This window comes from Grammomys surdaster, unplaced genomic scaffold, assembly GCF_004785775.1.
Source record: "Grammomys surdaster isolate TR1022 unplaced genomic scaffold, NIH_TR_1.0 188, whole genome shotgun sequence".
NCBI classification, from domain to species: Eukaryota; Metazoa; Chordata; class Mammalia; order Rodentia; family Muridae; genus Grammomys; species Grammomys surdaster.
In genome coordinates, this window is record NW_021604633.1 from 11007440 (window position 1) to 11032782 (window position 25343).

The window sequence follows — 25343 nt, forward strand, 5'->3', positions numbered from 1 at the left end:
TGGACAGTTTTGCACTGAGAACCAAATTTCAACACATGAGTGTTGGGGCTTATTTTATATCTAGACCCTAACTTGATTCTAGCTTGAGGTGAATTTGTGATCCTGAGCGGCAATTGACACAGCATACTTACAAACTAATGGAGATACTCAATACAGGCTGAAAACTGAGGCAATGCAGGAAAATGACCATTGATGTGTACTCGAGGGAAACAGGTAAGAGCATCGAAAGCGAAGTTTCATTTGTTTGTTTTTCAGGATTGTGCTTTAAACTTTGACTAAATTTACTCCTTTAAAAATACTCATGTACGTGGCATAACTTCAGTTTTGCACTTTTCCATTTCTCATATGGCTTTTGTGTGTTGAGCTTGTTCCCTGCATCTTTTCAGGATTTATTTGTCCTAAGAATTCTTTAGTGAATTCATAAAGGGCTTCTATAAATAAGATGGTGTCATCTGCCTCAGATGGAGATAGTCTTGCTCCTTTCTGATCACATCAATTCCATTTTCTTAAGAGATTCTCCAAGTTAGAATTCCCATCGTGTCTAATAGTGAAAGTGTGGCGGCAGATTTCTGTATCATTTTCCATGATCATGAAAAGGTTTTACTGTTACGTCTGATCTTAGCTGTAGTGTTTTCAAGATGCTTTTTAGTGGATCAAGCTCTGTTCTGTTTCTAATTTGTATGCTTTTTTTTTTTTTTTTGTCAAGAAGCGAGCGATGTACTCTGTGGTGTCTTCTCCATCTCCTGAGATGTCCATGTGCTTCAGCCCTTGTGCTGTTATTATGGTGTATTGCGTTTTGGTATGCTGAATCAATCTGCTGGTCCTGGAATACATTCCCCTTGGTCATGGTGGATAATGTATTTTATATGCTGTGAATACTTTTAAGCAAAATCAGCCCTCCATGTCCTCAGGTTCTGCATTATAGATTTAAGCAACTGTGGAAGAAAATACTTGGGAACAAACTGCATCTGTAGTGAGCATGTAGAGACTTTCTTCTTGTCAGCCCCCAATAATATACTGTAACAACTGCTTACATTCTATTTACATTGTATGTGGTGTAAGTAATCTAGGAATGATTTAAAGTATCTGAGAGGCTGTGGGTAGTTATATGTAAATCCCATGGCACTTACATAAGGGATTTTAGTGTGCACATGTAGTTCTGGAACCAATCCCCGGAGGATACAGAGGGATGATTGCGTTTAGGGATTTGTATATATGTTCATGAGGCTGTTCTGAAGTTCTTCTCTCTGTGGTGTCTTTGCTTTGTGTGGGTATTGAGAGAACACTGGATTTTGCCAAATGAGTGAGCAAGGGTTCCCTTCCTCTTCTCTCACCTGCACTTTTCTTTTTGGAAACCTTGTTGTAGGAATTGGTATTTTCATTACAATTTTTATATAATTAATAGCCATACCAGTCTTGACTTGGTTCACTGTACGAATTAAGGTTGCTAACTCAATTTTCTTGTCACAAACCATTTTCAGGGTTTTTTTTCCATTTTAAAGTTTGTTTTTGATAGATTGTGTATAAATAGGTATTGAAAACAAAAGGCTTCCTCTCTTGATCATCATTTATCCAGATGCAATTTCTATAACTCATGTTTGGAAATTGTTCAAGAGGAACAAAGACTCACGTAGATGTTTCAGTGATACTTAAGCCAAGTCTCTTGAGTACTTGCACATTGCCTGTGTTTTCATCTTAAAGTATCTTCAAGTTCCCGACTGATTCTCTAGACTCATTGGTTTATTTTATTTTTATTTTTTGGTAGTAAAGTTTTCAATTTATATGTATTTCTGAAACTTCTAACTTTCTGCTCTAATTTCTATTCTAAAGAGAATATTCTTAGTATGTTTTGAATCCTTCAAAATTTAGCGAGTCTTTTTTTATCCCCTAACATAATGAATACTTTTATTTGGGGATTTTCACACTCAGTTCCCATTCCTTCCAGGTCCCCCTTCCCCCAGTGCCAAAATAAACAACAACAACAACAGCAACAGCAGCAGCAACAAATCCCATCAATTCCAATTTGTGTTTCCCATATACTCACTGGAGCATTGTCAAACTTCCAGTGGCCAGCCCCTTAAAGAATAATGATTCTTTCTCCACTCCAACCTCTGCCAGAAGCTATTGCTTGTGAAGAGCTGTATTTTAGCCTCTTCATCATAGTTTCTTAGGACTCAATTTAATAGCTTCCTGGCTGGAATCTATCTTTCTTTCTTTCTTTCTTTCTTTCTTTCTTTCTTTCTTTCTTTCTTTCTTTCTTTCTTTCTTTTTTTTGGAGGGGGAGAGGAGGAGGAGAGATTGTCACAGAAGCCTTCAATGTCTTTTATTCTCAGTCATGAGCCTGCAGTCATCCATTCAACTGTGAAGAAGCTTCTTTGCCCATAGCAACGAGCAGCAGCCTGATCATGGACTTCAAGATGGTTTCTGATGGCAGTTGGGGTCGTGGACATCAATATGGCTCCAGTGGCAGCTCACAGACCACAGCCTCTTGAAGCAGCATGGATCGTGGACATCAGTATGGTCTCTGGTGGCAACATGGACCACAACATCAACATGCCCTATGGTGGCAGCACAGAACACAGACATAAACATGGTCTCTGGCAGCTAGCTGCACAGACCATGGACATCAAATTCGCCTCTGGTGGCATCTGGACCTCAGAAGACTTAAGCCAGAAAATGAACCATTCTTCATCTCAGATACCTTGTGGTTGTTCAGAATCAGTGCTGTTGGGCATCTATGTTGTGTGTGGGACAGCCACTCTGCATATGTCTGAGGCATGACCATTGTGATTGGAGCCCAAAGTCAGCACCAAGGCCCTGAGCTCTCCTGCCCCCAGCATGGTGATCAGTGTGAGCTATATCAGCAGTGGTGGCTTCATTGTGGGTAACGTTGGCACTGGCCTAGCAGGCTGTGAAGGGTCCTAGGCTGCACTCATCAGTCACATGCTCCTTTGTCTGCTGTCCCATGCCAGCTGATACCAGTCCATCACTGGTTCTGCTTCTCTCCACTGCAGATCTGTTCTGCCATCTCTTTGTCCAATTTCATGATTCTGATTTTTAAAAACACTGTCCCATAAGACATACCTCTTTTAAGTTGTTTTGGAGATATTGTGTGCTCTGCGGTTCATCATCAGCTGTAGCATCTCTTGGCAAAGACTCTGGATCTCTCACACTCCCTGGAGCAGACCTGCAGATCCAAGGGTGCTAGTGGCCACCTTTCATATTTTCTCTATTGAGTCTTATTCTATGGTAACCATGGTCTGCTTTGGAGGATTTTCCATGCCACTTAAGAACCTATATTTTGCTATTGTTTGTTCAGACATAAAAATGTGGCTTTAAACACTTTTTAAGACTTTCATTTCCATGTTGATATGCCTAATTGATATGACTTTATTGCAGGTATTTGTCTTAGTTACAGTTTCTATTGCTGTAATGGAACACCATGACCAAAAAGCAAGTTAGGGAGGAAAGAATTTACTTGGTTTACATTTACTATTTATCATTGACGAGCAGAGAACTCAAACATATCAGGAACTTAGAGGCAGGCTGATGCAGAGACCATGGAAGAGTACTGCTTACTGGATTGCTTCCTATCACTTGCTTAGACTGATTTGTTAAAATGAATCAGGACCTATGACTATTTTATTCTTCCTTCTAAGTGAGATTCAAACATCCTCACTCGGCCTTCTTTCTTGTTTAGCTTCTTTGGGTCTGTGGAGTGTAGCATGGGTATCCTGTATTTTATGGCTAATATCCACTTACAAGTGTTTGCATACCATGCTTGTCCTTTTGATACTGGATTACCTCACTCAGGATGATATTCTGAAGTTTCATCCACTTGTCTGTAAAATTTGTAATGTCTTTGTTCTTAATAGCTAAATAGTTTTCTATTGTATAGTTGTATATTTTCTTTATCCATTCTTCATTTGAGGGACATCTGTTACCAGTTTCTGGCTATTATGAATAAAGCTGCTATGAACATGGTGGTCCTGGGTTCTGTAAGAAAGCAGACTGAGCAAGCCATGGGGAGCAAGCCAGTAAGCAGCACCTATCAATGGCTGTTCATCAGCCTCAGCCTCCAGGCCTCTTCCCTGTTTGAGCTCCTTTCCTAACTTCCTTCAAAGATGAAAGGTGATATGAAAATATAAGCCAAATAAACCCTTTCTTCCTCAAGTTGCTTTGTAATGGTGTTTCATGATTGCTAACTAGGTCTGTGTTATTTTCTTAACCTGGTTTACCTGGCCTACAATATACATGTTAGCAGAAGTCAAATATTTACTCCCTCATTCTATTGAACTAAAGAGGCATTGTTGAGAACATGCTGGCCCTACCCTACCTTGTTACATTTTTATGTGAAATCTTGTTTTTTTTTTTTTTTTAGATTGTGTCTCCTTGTGAGTGGTACCATTTTATAAGCAACTTTTGACTCCATCTTGAAAATGGTAGATGGCTTTGTGTCTGGGTTGGCACATGAATGGCCAGCACCATTCATACAGCACAAATGATTAACTTGTTACTGGGAGTAGAAAGGGTCCTATTCATAAATGTATTGGGTAACGTAGGACACATGAGCATATTGATATAGTCAGGAAAAATATTCCTGAGAATTCAGAACATACATCAGACAGAGAAGATGCTACAGCTCCCTCATCTGGACTCCATGAAGAGACCTAGCCCTGGGGTTGTAAAATCCAGTTGGACTGTTATTTGACCACTACATATATGCAGTAAGACATCAACAGTCAGAGAAGCTCACTGCCTCAGGTGCTTTGGTTTGATTTAGCCTCTGTTTTTGATGTGGCCTCATTCAAGTTGCTGTCTACCTGTCTTCTGTTCACCTGTCCATATTTGCTGTCCATCTTTTTTCTTAGTTTGTTAGAACCTAGTTCTCTCCTTTTGCCTCTGCTGCTAGACTCTATAGCTCAACTCTGACCCTGCTGTCTGACTCTGGCAGCAGTCCAAATGCCTTTCAGATCATCCTGCCACCAGACTCCTCCATTCCTGCATTAATTTCCTAGTATCTCTGAGACTGCTTGCCTCTTCAGCTCCTCATAGTCATTTTGTGATCTACATTAATAGCTACATATATGTATGCCGATTTGCCATGTGATGTGTAGTTTGTGGTGACGGTTAATATTCGTTACTAATGTTAATTAAAATTGGATTAGCAGAACCCGTGCTCGCCTATCAATAAAGCCATTGTATCTTGCAAACTAGACATTGTGGGAAGGCATAGCCATGTCCATATATGTTTCTGACCAAATGTTCTTACAACAGAAATGTTCTCACATCATTCTGTCCTTCTATTATTATTGTTATGCATATGCCCTCTATGTGTTACCAGCTGAAATCCACTGTTAGAATTATTAGCTCATTAGCTCTTCTAGAAGGTGGAGGAGAGAAGTAAACAGGAACGTGTGGTTTCCATTTTTTGTTGGGGATTTTTGCATTGTGGGTCACCGTATTCATGTTCCCATCCACTGTAATCTCTTTACATGTTTATCTCTGTTCATTTTTTTGTTTTTTGTTTTAATTGCATTTTAATGGGCAGATTATGTATTTACTATTTAATTCAGCTGGTTTTTCAACCAGTTAATAAAAGAAGGGAGGACATTTCTATTTTTCCCTGGTGCTGATGCTTGAATGATGATCTTTTTCCTGCATAAGAGTCGCTGTTGGTCATTTTGTTTAGACTGAAGAATATCATGTATAGTCTGTAAAGTGAGCTGGCTAGCTCACTCGTTTCTTTTTTGTTTTTTAATTTCTTCTTTTGAGGTGTTGGTTCTGTGGCTGTAGACTAGATTCACTGTGGCTGCTGCCCCACTGTCTTCTGGCTCTCTTACTATCTCTTGGGGAATAACTGTTGAGCTATAGAGAGTCATGTTAATTCTTGCAACTCTGAATCCTAGGATTTCTATTGGCAAAAGAAAGTATCTGAAAACCTTGTTTCACTTCAGACATGATCCCCTTAGTTTTCTGAACACAGTATCAAGAGGTGCTTTGAAACCTACATGTTTACCTGAGGGCAGTTTCTGTGGCTTCCCTAGGCCCGTCATGTACCAGTCAGACTGTTATCTTTGGCTACAATGCTTTATTAAGAATGGAATGTGTTCACAAATATGTGTTTCTACTTCCAGATACTGGCTGGTTCTTACTGTCTACCTTTCCAAGAAATGTTGTTTGATTGTTTTATGACTTGGCACTCTACTTGAGTCTTTTGCACAGAAAGCTTCAAATGTCGATCTCTCAGAGGTCAGAAAGTTGGGCTTGTGGACTCAGGTTGAGATGGCAGGGTTTGGCCTAGTTGGCTCTGACCGCTTTGGTTTCTCCGCATGCTGCCGACTGGTATCACTCCTGGCTGTTTAGCATCGTCCTTCAGGAGCTGTGCAGCTCTATTTTTCATAATGCCCATGGCACACTTCCTCTTCAGTCTGACCCAGTTAATCACTGGCCTTTCGGCAGGGCTAGGTTTAAGACCAATGTTTGAAGTTTGTTTTGATCATAGTGGGTGGGAGCTTTGTTAGCTGTGCTTCCTGCTTTCTGTGTCTTCTGGTAAATAGCCTTAAACTTAGCTTTGTTTTTCTTTTCTTTTCTTTTTTTTATTTATTCTTTCGCAGATTCCAGTATCCTCTTAATTGCTTCTTATAATCTCCTTTTTCTAAGAATAAACTTAGTCTGAATTTCTCTCTCTCTCTCTGAGGGGGAGTTTAATAGAACTTTAATCTCAGACCCCTTCTCTCCCTCTATACAATTCTTGTGCTACTCTCGAGCTGTGGGTGTGCAGAGTGTCCACTTTCTTTTGGAGTGGCACCTACTTCATTGTCCTAGTACCTAAAGAGAGCCTCAAAGAATCGGACTGCCTTCCTGTCAGTCTTTTCTAGCATAGAAACTCTGCTCTGCCTGTGAGCAGGAGAACATCTGGGCCACATTTGCACAGTTTCAGTGTCTGTACAAGGTGCTGAGTGGACCACTGCCTACTTACGTTTTCCACTATGAGCTGGAACCAGGGCTCTGTGCTTTGGTTTACATTGTTTTTGTCCTCAGCACCTCCAGCCCTCCTTTAAGCTCTGTCTACCTCTCTTGGAGCTGCTGTTACATTGAGCTGTGGGTGGAGTAGCAGTCACTGCTGAAGGGCCACATACACTTTTTATTCCCAACCAAGATTCAGATTTTTTCAAGTAAGTTTCCCATCTGCTGTAGGCCCCAGGACAGTTCTCAGAGACTTTTGGTGGATGCATTAAAAATACAGTTTATCATTGAAACAGATGGCTATAAGCTAATGTAAACAGGCAGCTTTTGTGGAAATTTACAAGCCTGAGTAGTCATAGACCTTGTAAATAGGTAGCCTGGGAAGACAATACCAACTTAGATAAGGACAAGCGAGTCATAGGCAGAGTCATAGTGACTTGTCCCCTGAACCTTCACCCAGCCAATACCAGGTTCTGATGATATCTGTATTCCCCCTGATCACCCACACTCCAGTGTCATTCCCTTCCCCACATCCTGCCTTTCTGTGTTTATAACCCCTGTGTGAATGAATTACGATTTGAGAAAAAATAAATTATTAAAAAAAAATACAGTTTATGCTATTCTCTGCCAGCTTCACTTCTTGACCTCCCAATCTGGGTCTTTCATATTCTCTTTCTGTTTTTTTTTCCCTTTCATTATGGCCTGGCATGGAATTCTAGTAGTGCCTGTACGTAGCTGTAGTGGAAATTTAATATTTTCCTTAAAAGTTAGGGTGCACATGTCTCTTTCCCATTTTACCCTCAACCCCTTGTTGCAGGTCGTAGGTATGAGTCCCTTCACCTCTGGCTGTCTCACTTTTGCATTTGTGTCTAGTCGGCACGTTTGACTTAATTTGCTGGAAACAGTGAAGCAGTTATAAACTGTCTCCTTGGCTCATTCGTTTGCTCTGTTTTCAGTCAACTCCCTGGCTTCTGTAAAGTACCCCGTGGATTGCCTTGATCAGGTGATGATCTCTTCAGAGCCCACTTGTGCTCTTGGTTTATTAGTCACGAGCCAAGATAATCAGGTAACAATTCTGTGGAAGAAATGCATGTTGGAGTAAAGATACAAAGGTTTAGTTGACCGCCCACTTTGGATGCTTCCTTTGAGGCTACTTCATTGAGGTAGCTGTCTGGTAAGGGAGCACACTGCAAGGGGAACCCTAATGAAAGTAAATGGCAGATGGTCAGTCACGAAGGAGTCATCCTTCACATACAGTTTAGTTGCAGCTGTTAATAAGACAGGGCTTCCATTGTAGACATGGAAATGAGTGGACGCCTTGGCTGAGGAAGTGGTGCCCAGACCTTATATTTGAAAAGAAATGTTTGTAAAATGAATTAGAGCAAGACATAAATTCTTTGTTATTCAGGTTGTTTAGTCTCAAAGTGGGGATCCTGGGGAGTTTGTCTCTTTAATGATCCAATGTGTAAATTAAGTTTTCTGAAAGCACACTCATTTCTAAGCATTCATTGGAAACTCATTTCACAATAGTGTCTTTCTTTCCCTCGCATCTTCAGGGAAAACCCCATTGTCCTGTGACATTCCTTTCGAGAGTTTGACCTCAGTGACTTAGGATGGAAAGGATTTTTATTTCATTTATTTATGTGTGTGTGTGATGTGTAAGGGTGCATGTGTCACACTACGAAAAAGAAGGTCAGGGGACCACGTGTGGGAGTCTGTTTCCTTCGTCTACCAGGCCGGTCCTAGGGATCAAACCCAGGTCATCTGGCTTGATAGCAAGCACATTTAGTTACTCACTGAGCCAATTTAGCCTGCTTGATAGAAATAAAATTGAGTATACAATAAAGCAATATTCCACCTTGAAGTGCATGGAATTGCCATTCTATGAAATTTATTTTCAGAATTTTAGATGCGAATTGTGGATTGAGCAAACACTCTTGTTTACATGCTTCTTTCTCAGGAGAGACTGTGGAACGTGTGAAGTCTGTTTTTGGAAGAGATGTTGAATTTAGAGTTTTCCTTCAAATGCTCTGTACGTAAAGTAAATATGCATTTTCCCTTTGTTTGGCTTACAGGCAGCAGGAGCAATTCGACCCCTGGTGTCCACTGTCATCAGTCCCTCTGCTGATGGTCACTTAGACCACTCACTGGACCGTGCCAAGCACAGGGCAAGCGAAATGCCCCAGGCTTTTCTCTTTGATGTGATCTATGAAGCATATCAGCAGGTAAGAATCTGGGCTTTAAAAAGCTGCTGGGTCTGTCGTGGTTTTTAAAATTGTGTCCACATTTGAATTTTGAGAGAAACCTGTGAGACTCAGCATATAGCCACCCTCAAGGCCAGTTTGTATTAAACTGGAGTAATAGGGACATTCTATTGGCTTAGAACAGACACTCAGGCCATGCATCTGGCAGAATCCTTTTGGAAGCTGCTTGAGCTCTCTTTCCTTTGATGGGTCAGAGAAAACACTTCCTGGAGCAATGAAAGTGCAGGAATGCGGGTGTAATGCTTGAAAGTCCATTAGAGGCTCAGAGCCCAGGGGCTTTGTTGGGGTTGGTCACATACATGTCCTCTGGCTAGCACTTACAGAAATTCCAGTCTCCAGCGGACTGCAGATGCTCAGTGTAAACAGTGCTATACATTCAGACAGTCCAAGCACAGTGAATCCACCATAACAGAGCCTTCCCAAACACTGTGCCACGCCTACCTTACAAACTTGTCTTCTTGAGGAGAATAGTTTTAGGTCCATTTTGGTAAATTTTTTGGCACAGGTACCTAGACAGCTTAACTAAATATTTAACTTAAGCAACTATAAAAATATCATCCCACAAATTGATACTAGAATATGTGGTTTTTTCTTTCATTTGAAAACCCTTTGTATATATATGCTTTTATTGGTATTGGTTTACATATTTGAATAAGTCATTATTGAGTATCATACATTGATCTATCAGAAACTTCTCAGTGAAACACAATGGATTAATTCTGTGCTTGATTGGCATTGGGTAATCAGTAAATGTGTTGAAAGAGATGAGCTATTAGGGTTATAGGATAATGGTAACAAATACATTTAAACTAATTATACATTTATACTAATTATACTATTAGTATGGTTATTCACATACACACATTCAGTTATCAGTACTTGGTTCCTGTTAGTTTTAGAAAAAGATTATATAGAATTTTACTTTAATGAGAAATGCAGACAGATTTCTTTTCTTTAAAATAATTTGGAATACAAGACATTTACTTTGAGAATTATATTTTAATTATACTTATTATGCTATTTTGAATTTCTCCAAGTTGAGTTCACATATCCCATTTCGTAGACTGGATGTTGCTGAGCTACATTCTGCCATTGGCACATTTCTGAAGTTTGTGAAAGTGTTTATTAACTTTAATATATACCCTTCTATGTTGTTGTAGTCTGAATATGAACTGTCTACCACAAGTTCATGCATTGACTACTTGGTCCCAATCTGGTGCTGCTGTGGTAGGAGTCATAGGAACTTTATAATGGAAGCTGGAGGAAGCGGGCATAAGGCTTGTCCTGTTCTCTTTTATTTTACTTTTTAGTTTTTGAGATAGACTCTCATAGCCCAGTAGGACCTCAAACTATCTGTATAGACCAGGCTGGCCTTGGACATCTGTGCTGGAGATATTAACATGAATCACCATGTCTGTCCTGCTCTCATTCTGAATCCCTGCCTCTGCTTTTTGACTATGAGTGGCTCTTTCTTTGATGGTAGGCTGGAACCTTTGGAGTCCTGAACAACATTTGCCCTTCTTCCTTTAAGTCATTTCTCTGAGGTATTTTTGTCACTATAACAATGAAAAACCCAAGACATGAAATGTAGTTTTGGCAACTGGGATAATTTAGATAGTGTAGTATGAAATACTAATATTTTCAATGGATTTGAAGGTAAAACTGGAACAATTCTCCCAGTAGATTGTGTCTCACATATCAAAGATGAGAAATAGTCATTAGCTCAAATATTTGTTCTGAGAGACTAGGATGTAGGCATCGTTATTTGAGATGGAATGAAGGTTTTGGAAGATTAGAACTAGAATCTTGAAAGATTACTTGTAGACTTACGTGTTAGGCTGGAGGATTTGGGAAAAAGGCAAGATGGCCTGGGCCGAGAGGTCTGGATCCTTCTCTTCTGACCAGGAGCTCACATATGCAAAGGCCCACCCAAACAATAGACACTACCAGCTCCTAGTTCCGGATTCCAGTGTGACTACTAGATCTAAGACTCACATCCAAGTCTTGCCAAAAACTTACCAAATAAGGATGTAACCCTATATAACCGCACCATCATGTTACAACTCCCCACCCCCTAATCCCCTTTAAGAAGCCCCTACCCCAGCCTAACCTTGTGACTTTTCTGAACCTGCCCAAGAGCTGCCCCATTAAACCTGACTTTTTACTATAAATTTAACTCAATTTGATTTATGTCAGTGGGGAAGCCATTTAATATGATTGAGTGCTAAGAAAGTGTAATAAAGAGTAAACTGCTTCTGCCAAAAATGCAGAATCTTTACTTCCTCGTGGAATGTTTGATGAGTTAATTAATAGTAGGATGATGTTGAAAGTTCTTCCTTCATTTTGTATCTCCCTTCTTTATTGCTTCAAAACTTGGGATCAGATCCTGACCCAACTGTGCAAGTAAATGTTAGTCGTCTAATACTGTGCACAGAAATCTTCCCTTCTGGAGCTGAAGACTCCATACTAGACGAACTAAGGTATTTTCAACGGATTCTCATTTTCCAGCATCTACAATATTCTCCTCCAGAACCCTGGAGTTACGTCTATAAGTTTTCAGTCATTTCCCCAAGCTTTTCAGGGACAGGAGAGCCTCTCAGGCAGATCATCTCATGTTGAGGAGCAAGCAAAGATCAATGATCCCCTTTACTCTAAGCAGAACAGTATGGGAACCAAGTTACTACTTGTTTTAGAACCACACTTTTAATAGACAAACATCCGACAAACAAGAAGATTGGCTTCCTAAACATGGGCAGTTCTTTAAGCACCAGAGGAAAGATGGACCACAATTTGACAGAGACTGCTCAGCTCCTGTGCAAATATAGAACTTATATTAATGCCTGTAAGTGTCAGCACTTACTTACCAAGCCAGGGTTACCTTATTATGGTCGGAAGGAATGTCATCTATCAGGCATGGTTGGAAGGGTTTCAGAAAGACTGAGGTTGAGACTTTTTATACTCTTATCAGAACCGGTACAATGGTAATTGTTAGGACACTATGACATTTCCAAGATATACAGGTTACACATGATTAATATCTAAGATTAATGGTTTTGTGAAACTTCTACATGCTTCTCTGACTTCTAGCAAATGCAGAGAAACACAGGCAGCCTGCATACTTTATTGCCCATGAGAGGGCCTTGGTTTCTCAGGAACTGAAAAACACATAGTGTCCCTGGAGCTACAGACTCTAAATTAAATAACACTGTGATGCATGCCTGTCAATACAGCTAGACCGGGTCTCCATAATTCCCTGAAAACATCACTTAGGACATGAACCAGCTGATTTTTCTAATTCTGTTTATTTTCTTCCTTGACTACTTTCCCTTTTTCCTTCCTTCCTTTCTTCCTTCCTTTCTTCCTTCCTACCTGCCTATCTATCATCTATCTATCTATCTATCTATCTATCTATCTATCTATCTATCTATAATCTACTGTCTTATCATCTGCCTATGTATGTATGTATGTATGTATGTACATACGTACATATCTGTCTGTATATCTATGTATCTATGTATCTATGTATCTATGTATCTATGTATCCATCCATCCATCCATCCATCTATCTATCTATCTATCTATCTATCTATCTATCTATCTATCTATCTATCTATCTATCTGCATGCTTGAGCACACACATAAATATGTAAAATTTTCTTTTCTTTCTTTCTTTCTTTCAACATTACTCTTCTCTTTGCTTGTAGACATAATTTATTGGGATTCCCAAAAGTTGAGTCCACTGTGTCCTAGGACTTTAGAAACAGAGAAAGATTTAGCTAGACTTAGAGTTGCTGTCATATAGGTATTTAATGTTTTGGATTTGACCCAGATCATAAAATAAGTGAATGTCGAAAGAGTAGAAGAGAACAAAAGGCTGAGCCAAGGTTTTGAAGCTGTAGAGGAATTGTTATTTCATATGGCTGATTACTGTTTCTAAAAATTACCAGAAGCCCCATGCCTTAAAGCTCCAGTTTTATTCCTTTACAGTCCTGGAGGTGGGAAGTCTAAATCAAGGTGTTGACAGAATTGTGCCACTTCTGGAAGAGCTCCAGGGGACTTGCCTTCTGTCCTTCCCTTTCCTCCATGTTGCTTGCATTACTTGGTTTTGACCCTTTCCCTGCACCTTTAAGGCCACATACCCTGAGGTTCACTCTGTTCTTCTGCCTCTTAGGGATCCCTGTGATTTCTAGGACTCACTTGGACAATTCAAGATAATTTCCTTGTCTCATGATTGTTAATCACACTGTCAAAACCCTTCGACATCTATCTGTTAATAGATTTATGGGTTAGAGCATGGGCATCATTGTACAGAAAAACTTTGTACAGCACACCACAGTGATGAAGAATTACGGCTCAGGGGAGAGATGATTGTTCATGTAGCCAAGCAGGTCACATCCCAGAACCTCAGTGAAGGAAATTCTTGGCATGATGGAACCCTTGTGCTGAGGGATAGATATGGATTTATGGAAAATCGTGTTCATGGATCTTAGCAGATTGCTGATCACCATCACTAGATTGAGAGTAGTGCTTGCTGTACGTGAAAACCTGGATTGAGTTAATTTCAGGTAGAATACAGTACCAGTTTTGGGAAGGAACATTGGCATATTTAAGTAGGAAAGAAGTGGGTAGGTACAAGCAGTTTGAGATCAAGATAGCTAACCTAACAGCTCACTGACGGAAACGGTTCACTAGCAGACAACATTGCAGTGAGAGATGGACTCCTGTGGTAAGGGTGTTAGCTCTAGGGAGCAGATCTCTTATACATGGAGGGGTTGTGAGCAGCATATTTAGGCATTTGAATAGTAAATACTGATGTTTCTTTCTTTCTTCTTTCCCCATCTTCTTTTTGTGCTAGAGATTGAACCCAGGAACTTGTACATGCTAGGTAAATACTTCATCAGCTTTTACTCTCAAATTAAGCCTAAGCACGCACACACACACTTTTCTGGTTACAAAAGTAACAGATTTCTTTTCAGAGTATTTATAGCAAACTGTAAGGAAAGCTTTTCATTGAGAAATCAGCAAAGCTATTGAATGGTTCAGTCATTTATGTGGCCTTGATATGGACTTATGTTGACTTTTTTTTTTTCAGGATAGAACTTCTCTTTGTGCAAATCATGTAAAAAATGCATACTGGAATTCACCATTTTCCAAGAGTTGAGTAGAAATATGCTCATTGTAGTCCAGGTTGGTCGAAGTTGAATAATGAGGCATATGCACTTGGATGTTATAGGTGACTTTGTTGGATATTGTAGGTGACTCTGGAAGGTCCAGAGGCCATGCTTCTGCCCTGTGCAGCCTGCTGTCCTTAGTTCCCTTGGTGCTTTTTACATATCTCATCTGTGCTCTGACCATTTTTAGCTCCTTTTAGTTTCTTCACATATGCTTCCGGGATTGAGTTCCAATTTTATGATGCTCTTCAGATACAAAACAGATACTTACTTGGGAAGCTTTTTCAGATCCAGGTAGACAAGTTAAGCCAAGTTATTCTGTTTTTAATTCCTTCCCACAGTGACTTAGGAATTCAACTGTGAAATATCTGACTCCAGATAGACTGTGAGCCCCATGAAGGTAGATGTCTTAGGGTTTCAACTGCTGTGATAAAAGATCTTAACAAACCAAACCAAGACAAACAAACAAACAAATAATACAACAAAACAAAACAAAAAAAACGTGGAGCAGACAAAGTCTATTTCATTGTACAGGCTGTAGAATATCATCCAGGGAAGTCAGGAGAGGAACTCATGTCAGGTACCTGGAGGCAGGAACAGATATAGAGGCCATGGAGGAGTGCTGATTACTGGACAATTCAGCTTGCTTTCTTACACCATCCAGGACCATCTCCTCAGGAGTAGCATACATTGCCAACTGAATTTTGAATGCAATGTGCTTCTCAGTTTGTACTGATTCTTGCTATATCTCTGGGTATGAAATATGAGAAAATAAAGAATATAATCGAGATTTTATTCCTAACACATATCCTACCCATGACTCAACATGGGTTGAAATGAATGAAGGTTGGGTCTAATATAATCAGCCTATCTGGGATTCAGCTGCTGAGTTAATAGGAAACCACTTAAAACGATGAGATGTGAAAGGTGCTTTGGTTTTGTCTCCAGAGCATTGTGATTATTGGTAGTTTATTTCCTTTTTACAGTCTTGTTTCTTGTACCATTTTCTTTCATCGTGGATCATTCAGCTAGCATGAACTAGGACAATACTGAGTGTGTAGTGGGGCTTAGGTTAGAGGTTGAGCTTTTTGATATTCTCAATTGAAAAAAAGGAGTCTAAGAATGATAATGATATCCTCTGGGGACCTACAGAGTTAAGGAGAAAGAGGAGGACATGTTTCTTAGCATGTATATGAAGAAAGGGATGAAAGGATGTGTGTATGTGTGTGTGTGTGTGTGTGTGTGTGTGCATGTTGTGCAAGTGAATGGCAGGAAATAAGGAAAGATGGAAATGAAATGGATAGGGATTAAAAGGTGAAACACTCTGCATCAGAAAGAGGTTTTCAGTTAATGTTTCTACAAACCGTTATTTCATTCTGCATAAACGTCAGTTGCCAACTATGGACAGTAACTCTTGGTGAAATCTCAAGTGGAAATGTAAATAGAACTTGCATCCGTGATGTCTCATGGTGTAGACCAGACTCAATCTCTGTGGTGTGTTGGAAATTGAACACTATCCAAGTCATGGTGTCCTCTACTCTATGTACTTTGTCATTTTCTTTTTCTGTATTAATTTTTCCCTAACAATTATTGCAACAGGTACGCTAACTTAGTGATGTTATTTTTTTTGTCCTCTTATGGGAAAGTTCTGGAGTGTAGATCAAGATTCTGTGGCCTTTGCCGGGATCTTTAAGCACAAAAGTCCTTATCTACAGATATTCTTGGTCATTGGTCTAAAAACCATAAATTATTTCTTCCTCTGGTTTAATTCTAGTGTATCACATGTGGTGGTACATTTTATTCTCATGGTATTACCTTCTTACTTCACAAATAAAATCTTCAATGCATTTGGAGATCATTTAAAATATTCTGTAATTGAGGGCTCCTTCTTTCTTCTCTATCTTAACTTTTTCTGACATCATCAATTAATCATCCAATCTTAGTAATTTGTGGCTTCTTTGTGTGGTTAATATCTGTTATATACATATATTGAGTACTTTGGGGTTCATTATTTGTTGATTTCACTGAAACCACTTCATTTTAATTTTCTTAATTACTTTCAAAAATGTCTTCTTGGCAGAGGATCCCCAGGAATGTAAGCCTTGGGCAAAACTTAAATACTGATACAAGAAGATATATTACTAATCTGCCCACTGCCTCAGGAGTACACAGAACTTGCCTTTTCATCTCCCAGATAGGCTGAACAGAAGGTTTGCATGCCTCTCTGAGTCAACTGACTAAAGAGACAGGACTCATCTGCCTCTTTCTTAGCTTCACTGTCACAGAAGGTCAAACTCTGACCTATCAAACCTTGCTCCTGTCACTAAGCCACATCAGAAATGACAGAAGCCATATACCTTGGCAGCTACCATGGAACTTTACCATCATATCCACAGAGAGGAACCACAGACATTCAATATATTTCACCCAGTTATACATCTGATGAATTCCTCATGTTTGGATATTTTTACTGATATTCAGTGGAATTAGAAAGAAGAATTAAACTGATGTTCTTACATTTTAATTCTTAGTTTTGAACATCCAACTCATTTACTCAGAACTTTCACTTTGAGGGACATTGCTTCCTATATTATATATTTCCTTAGAAATTTCTTAAGTTACTAAGATATTTCCTATTACATTTCATAAATAATCTTTATTGCTGTATGTTTGTTTTCCATTGGTGTATTGAATTTATACATAGCAAATATTGAAAACTTAGTGTTAAGCCTATACTTGAATTGTAAGGTGATAAAGACATGCCGTGTCTCCCTTTGCTTTGGCTAAGACCTTACTTTGACTTTGTAGAACATTAAGTCTAGTGATAGTTGAATGTGTGTCACTGTATGATTTAAAACATTAAAAAATTGTCTTTTATCATAAAATATAACATTCCCTAAACATGTATTTTTGTCCTTTTGTCCTGTAGAAGAGAGAATAGTACTTACTGTAAAATGCCTAGAAAACTCCACCACCCACCCTTTAGACTTCGAGTTAACAAGACATGGAAATAGTTCTTGCGTTAGGTTAAACAGATTTAAAGACTATGGCTTGGATGTGGTTGAATTTCAAATGTATGTAAAAATAACAGGAAAAAAATCAAAGGAGGAAACACACAGAGGCTATAGACTCAGAGCTTAGGGAGAGGCTAACAAAAACATGCCTCCTCCTTCCTGTGGTTTGCTCTGAGTTTGTGCTATTGTACTAGAAAAAGAAAGAATCTTATGGAATGTTTTTTGATTTGGAAGACTATTTGAGATACCACATACTTCTCCTGTGTGAAAGTTAAAGGTGGGGATGTCCGTGTGAGAAAGAGACAGGCAGTATTGCTACAAGTCCTGTAAGGAGGAATGCTGGCTTCTCCTCACATGGGGATGGCCGTGTGAGAGGAGGCTGGCAGTATTCCTTCATGTTTTCCTATAAGGAAGAATGCTGACCTCTTGGCAGTGTTGAGGGCATTTGCTTTTACCGTTCACAATCCTGACCTCTTTGTTTAAGAATTTAGCATGCCCCCCCCCACCCCTTTTAATGATAAAATGAACGTTAAGCCACAGTGTCACCTCTTTCCAATCTTTTGCTACAGGATTCTGCCCCTCAGATTAGGGATTTGTTTCTGGTGGACAGTCAGGAGGGGCCGGAAATGATAAAGAAAACTGACGCAGGTGGACACTGAAGGACTAAACATTACCGATACTCATCCTTTTGGTTTTGTATGGCGAGGAGTGACTAGTTTTCAGGCTCTCATCTGACAGAGGGTGGCAGACTGATCAGGAAGCAAGTAGTCCAGGATGATAGCACTGTACTTACATCACAAAGTGCTTGTGAACAAGAACATGCACTGTTCAGTGTTCCGAAGGGAAACTCACTGATTGTCGTTGAGAGCAGAGGAAAGTGTGATGGTAAGCATGACGAGGTCACTTAGGCTTGGCTCTCCTTTGCTCCTGTGGATCACACTTGGTCCTTTTAAATCTCAGTCATACAGTATGTACATTCCTATACTGGGAGTTTTATGACTTGTATAAACCCTTTTCTTAGGCAGGCAGGCCTTAGAATTTCCATTCTTTGAATTTTTGGCCTTTTTGTTTTAGAAAGTGGTAGCATGATAGAACAAGTATGGGGAGATTGATGGTATAGTTTATCAAAAGGATGTAGGGTTTAAAAGCAAATCATGTGGTTTTCAAACCTTCCTCACTGTCTTTAGGCTACAGAAGGAATTCTTCTATGGGTTCCTGAATTGTAGGCTCCTCCTCTGTGGTAGGTGTCACTGTGTCACTTTGATCAAACTGGGATTCATGCTTGGTTTGGGTTGATCAGTAGGGCCATGGCAGCAGTGCTGAGAAGGCAGACATGCAGCAGACACAGCTCTCTCCAAGGACCTTTCCTGCCAGCCAGGCTGAACAACTGAGTTTAAAAGTCCTTGGGACTTACAGCTATTCTTGTCACTGAGGTTCATCCCGGAGCATGGTTTCTTCTGGCTTACACTATTGAGCGTTAGTAGCAGCCATTGGGCTGGGGACCCACAGAAGCAGTGGACAGATGCAGGCTTATTTTTTTTCTGTGAATTCCCTTAGCTCCCCTTCAGTGACTGGTGAGCGTGGCCTGGCAGACTCAGCACTCAGGGTTTCCTCCTGCAATATTTCCACCTACTGTTTTGTTTTTTTCTTTCCCTACCTTTCCAGTTCTTTTAGAGTTAATCTTCCTCATCTAGTACATATGCTTATGGTGTTTCTCTTTCCCCTGCAGCTTGTGATTCAGTTTAAGTACAGAAAGCAGACTATTCTTTAATCCAGTAATATATGCATAAGCAGCGCTTACTTCCTTATATTTCCAATGCTAAATTATTTTCTTGTCATGTTTTAAAATGCATATACTTAAAAAATACCCATGTCTCATATAAAGTAGTCATTTTCTGAGATGTCTGATGCCAATGTTGTTTGAGTTAGTAATATAAGCTTCTTGAGTGTATCACAAAGGACTAGCTAGTGCCAAAAGACCTAGAAGGAAAAGCTTTGCTTTTAAGTGGTTTTGGCAAGGCTTTGGTTTGTTGGTATGCATCTTAGTACACTGTAAAGTCTTATATTAGCTATTTCTAATATAAGGTTCTCTACAGAAGTTAAAGCTAGCCTGTTTATGAATTCACCCATGTTATAGAAATTACCCAGCTCTGAAATAGTTTGTGGGTCCATATCCTGCAAAGTTACATTCTCCTGAGCTACATTAATATTTATCTCTTGTTCCTCATGTTTTCTCATCTTGTGTTTTATTTTTACAGTGTTAGAGATTGAACATAGGCCCATTGCCAGTGTTCTGTCGCTGAGCTATGACCTTAGTACCAGTGTCACAGTCTTCTGCTAATCCAATATTCATGTTTTCCTTGTGCATGCTTTTAAGTTTAATGTCATTGTTTTTATGGACATTCGTACCTGTGGGCATTAGCATTTTCAGAATATCATTGGCATTTCCATCTCTGAGCTAGTTCTGGGTTTTGTCAGTATCTGAATAACTACTCATTTACAAAAGATTTTGACCAAACTCAGTTTTAAAGATTTTTTTCCAAGAGTAGTAAAAGTAAGTATTTTTTGCATTTTGAGTTATTTGGGTAAGATTTTGTTAATTGAAATTTATGTGCATTGTTGAATGTCAAAATAGCTATATGTTTCATAAGCCTTATTGTAATTAGTATGAAACATAATACTATGTACTATCCTTTGGATTGGATGAAATCACCACTTAGGATTTGACTCTTGGTTAAAATACATGACATAATACATGACATAATAGCCTGTATAGCTACCCTCTGGTGGGTAAAGCTGCCAGTGTGCCTGAGGGTAGTGAAGGGCAATGGCAGGTCTGGTGGACAAACTTACACAGAGACAACGAAACATGGCCCAAAGCATGCAAAAATGGGGACATATTGAACCTGTGAGAGGGATTCCAACTGACTGGAATTTATATGACATACCATGTAATACATTACCTCACAACGCTAAGTCTACCCTCTTCTTGGTGAGCTTTGTAAACTTCCATTGCCAGGACATTTTTAAAATGATATACAGATAGCAGGTAGAAAGGCTTCTTTTGCCAATTTTGGTATGTATATATATATTTTTCCTGCTGCACAGCTCCCACTGGCGCGAGTGCAGAGCTCAGTGGTGTTAGTTATCCAACAGGATTTCACACCTCCGCTGACTTCCTGTTGTATGTCTGCTTGTCACTTCTATCTACAGTTCTGTGCTGGCCATCTGCAGTTTGCTGGGTTTGCAACAGTAGACTTTGAGGTTGTTGGCAGCATCCACAGCCCCATCAGTCTTCTTCTCCCTGGTCATCCCAGTGAGATTCCCAGCTTGTTAGTCCCTTGTCTGTTGATTCTGACATATTAGTCTTGGCTTGATGATGGTAAGCCAACTCTGGTGTCACCAATTTGTTAAACTCTTCCAATTTCTGGTGGGCTATGGCTCTACTTTTCACTGGAACAGAGGTTAGGTTTGTTAGCTTGCAGTTCAGGGCCTCCTGTGATAATAGGTATCTGATAAACACTGATGGCATTCATCACTTAGAATACATATGCACCATTCCTTGAACAACCTTCTGAGAACAACATCAAGCATCTATAGGGTTTAGGACATAGTTAATATTTATTGTATATTAAATATGATTGGTACTATGGCAGTACTGGGTTTTAAATGAGACTCCTGACAAAATAGAGAGAAATTACTGCAATGTATAGGCTAAGGAATTTCAAGACAACTGCAGAAACAGTAAGAAAACAATAGGAACCTCAGGGCCAAGTTCTGTGAATATATTGTCTGTGATTAACAGTGAGCTGAAGGATGGGATTGTGAACTTGAAATCAGGCTTGGTTCCAAGAGACCACAGGAGAAGTTGCTGGTTGCCATTCAACCTGGAACCAGGCCTGGAACAGCGGTGCTTCCTTGTGGCCTCCCATTGGAGCAGACAGGGGCCAGCGCGAATTTAAAGAGGAAAATTCCCCAGGAACTTGTGGTCATCTTTAATTCAAAATAGCCATTATGTTTTCAGAGCAAGAAATATGCAGCACAGCTCCTAGAGTTCCTGTTACTCATTTGCTGGAGTAATTCAGTACGCTTTTCAGTCAGCATACTTAAGGCCAGGAAAGAAGCAGTCTCATTTGCCAGAGTGTTGAGAAGGAATCATGCAGTGTAGAAAGTATATTTAAAATAAAACTTTTTTTTTTTTGGATAATCCTTTCGTCTTTGGTTTAGTTTCTTCTATCTCTAGAACAGTGTTTGCTATGTTGGTATACCTACACAACTCTACGAGCATAGAACTGTAGTAGGTTATGAATGAATTAAGATGTTTGTTTTCTGGTGTAATTTTGGTCTTTAGTGGTTTCAATTATACTTTGCTATTTAGCATAGGTAGGATACAAACCATCAAACTACTAAGAAGATATTGTTGTACCTTTAAGTAGTCCAATCAGCTTTTCATTTACAATTATGCATAAAGTGGTAAGGAGTTTAAAATAAAAGCATGATGATATAGAGAGATAATGGTTCAGCAGCTAACAGCACCTACTGCCCTTCCAGACAACCTGAGTTTGGTTCCTAGCACTTACATGGCATCTCACAACAGTAACTCCAGTTTCAGGTGGTTGATTTTATTTTTCTGGTCTCCACAGGCACCAGGAGCATGCCATGCACTGACATACATGCGAGCAAAATTCTCAAATCATAAAATAATACATTGTTACATTATAGAAAATAAAGATCTTCATACTCTAATGCTGAGTGAACTGGAGGCTCAATTCCAGAGCCTTTACAACAATGTACCACTGTTTACCAGAACTTCCTTTCGTGGGTCATCCTGGCTTCCATGATGGTATCCTAATGCCTTTACCCCTAGCCTATTCCATCAGGGATGTTAGACCCCTGAAGCAAGGAGGATGATGGGTCTACAATGCCCACTTATATTTCTAGCTCACTGACTCAAAAGAATTATAGCCACAGACTTGTTTCCATACCTATAAAAGAATGGTTTGGATGAGTTGTTTCCCGAAACCCTTTTGTGTTCTGACTTCATGACTCAGAAACAGATCAAGGCTGGGATTATTCAGACAGCATGGATGGAGAATGCTGGGACATTTTGCTGCTTACCTGAGTATCATAGGTATGAAGCATTAATCTAGCTGATGGCGACTGCACTGATGTAGTGCTTCAGTTCAGATGTTTGAGGTAGTGTGGTGACAAAGATAATTACCAGATGAATCACTGTGAGGATCGTCTACTTTCTGTTGGAGAAGAAACGGTTGTTTCCAAAGAGATTTCCTGTTTGGAGATTAAAACATAGCAGGAGGGCACAATACCATCATTATGTAGAAAGCTCTCATAATAATGTACCCTTTAGCTTAAGAAACTAAAACATACTTAATAATTATTTCAGTTTACACAACATAGCATATTGTTTCTTTCTTTCTTTCTTTTTTTCTAGACAGCAATTATGGAGCAGGGAAACAAGGTAAAGATGTAAGATTTAGAAAAATGCTATGAATTAACCTTTGACAAATCCTGTGCCCAAATCCTGTCCACTCCCTGACAAGGCTCATACATGACAGAATCTCACAGACAGCTGACATTCAATACAGACTCAGAGATCTCCAAGTCCCATGCCCTTGGACAGTACCTGCCACTGAGTTCCTACCCTTTCTCTCAGCTCTAACCCACTCCCTCTCTTGGAAAGCTTCTGCTGCTATGTATGTCCACTCTTTCATTCTGAGATTCAAGAACGGGTGTATCTGCCCCACTCAACTCCCATGCTAAATGTACTTGATATTGAATAAAGGGAAGGAGTCTGTGTCTGATGTTCACAGCAGCTTGCCCTGAGCACTTGGTTACAGCTAGGTTTGGAGGTCTGCTTCACCTATGTTCTTGTTTTGAGCAGACTCCTAGCAGGGAATAGGGATTGATTGGTGATAATACATGTGCTGTACAATTATTAGGCCAATTGAAACTGAGCTAAAATGGCATCCATACCCTTTTCCTCAAAATCTCCTATCTTTGTCAAATTTCCATAGCCTTTGCTTGTCTGAGGGGGAAAGGGAAATGATTTTCTGAATGCCTATTCTATGGAAGGAATAATCACTAAGAAACAATTGTCCCAGCCTCAAAATGAGAAGTCAGTAGTTGTTCAGGGAGATTGGCTGTTAGATGGCCTAGCAAGATAACAGTTGAAGCTCTGTTATCATTCCTGATACGTTTCCCCAGTCACTTCTCACAAGGATAGAATGTTTGATTCTAGTGAACAGTCATGGTAACACACACACATGAAACATAGCTACTGTGGCAAGCTTCTATTGGATAAGATGTGGTAACCCAGAGTGACAGGGCCTAGAAGATTTCCTCAGCAGCATATGTTTATTCATGCACAGTCCTTATTTCATCTAATGTTCATCTTTCTTGTTTAATGTTATGGTTTAGTTCTAATGGTGAGTATATTTCTGATTTGCATACATCAGGGAAAATATTTTTTTTGAATAGAAGAAATAAGATATGACTATTTTCTGATGACTGTAGTTCAATGAGGAGGTTTGGAAAATCTAGTAAATGAATGTGCTTAATGCTTAATGACATTCGCTTCCTTTCATGGGGACACACCCTTTTCTCAACCACAATGTTCTTCAGGGTAAACAAAAACTACAAAGAAAAAAATCATATCCCCCATTTCTCAGAATAGCTCAAAATGGAACTTTATTTTTTAGTTTCTCCCAAGGTAATTTCAAATTTCTTTGTTAAGTTAAAGAAAGAAAAGTGAATGTCTAGACTCCCCTTGAGCAGAGAAAGATAGGTTTCATCACTGCATACAGCCTGTGTGTTCCCTACCACAGAACATTGAATGGAATTAGGACTGCCAGGAAGTCACTTACACCTTCCTCCTCACTTAATGTAGGCTGGTCTACTTACTACATTCCTGGATCTGATGTCCTGTGTGATGCACAAATGTCCTTTGTTTTCAACCATAGTACAAGTCATGTTACATCATGTCCTGGTGTACAAAGGCAGTATGACATCCTGCAGGGGGTAAAGCTGAATTGTAGGTTGAGTTCTGTATTGTAAATTTCAGTTTTTGATCATGCCTTTGTTAATACAGATAAAAAACTTCATTGAAAAGGGTTTTCCCAATAAAATGTTCTTACCATCAAACTTCACCAAGAAGTTATCACTATCATTATTATTCTCTATTATTATATAGAAAATTGGTATATTATTCTATATTTAAAATGTAATATGTTGATACTTGTGGTAAGCTATTTCTGTTTAAATTGAGTTGAATTTGGTATATTTTATATAATTAAGTTGTTTTATATACTAAAACCACTTTTTAGATTTTATCCTAAAAATTGATAGGCAAAATTGCATACATTAATGGTGTAGCAATATGTGTACACAATGGCATACTCAAACCAGACTAACATATCCATTGCAATAAATGTATATTTATCTTTAGATAATTTTTTTGTTCTTTGAAGGTCCCATATTTTATACAGTTAGAGTTTGATCATATCATATCCACCTCCCTCCAAGTTCCTCTAGAAGCCCTCATCATATCTGTCTCTGACCTTCACATCCTCCATTTCTTTTTGTTACTAATGTCCTGATGAATCCAACTAGTGTCGCCTATATGTATGGGTGTGGGGCCATCCAGTAAGGTGTGGGCAACATAGCAGTGAGCAAATTCCCCAAAGAGAGTGATACTCCTTCCCTCAAAGCAACCAACTGCCAGTAAGTCCTCCAACAAATTTGGTGCTGGAATTTTGACTGGTTGGTCTTGTGCAGATATCACCAAGAGATAGTATCTCTGACTTACCTTCTCTTCTGAGAATGTATGGGTTTCCTTCCTCCCAACTTCCCTTATACCTTCTGTTACATGTTTGATGATAGGGGAGCTAACTGGGGTCAAGCGATAT

General features: G+C 39.4%; 1 protein-coding gene across 2 annotated transcripts in view; it reads left to right on the top strand.

Moving 5' to 3' along the window:
- Positions 1–25343, top strand: part of Crppa (CDP-L-ribitol pyrophosphorylase A) — a 255107-nt gene that overhangs the window by 25930 nt on the left and 203834 nt on the right. For both annotated transcript variants that reach the window (XM_028768829.1, XM_028768830.1), the window contains exon 3: positions 9045–9194. In XM_028768829.1, coding sequence (XP_028624662.1) covers positions 9045–9194 — 150 coding nt within the window. The remainder of the gene's footprint in view (positions 1–9044; positions 9195–25343) is intronic.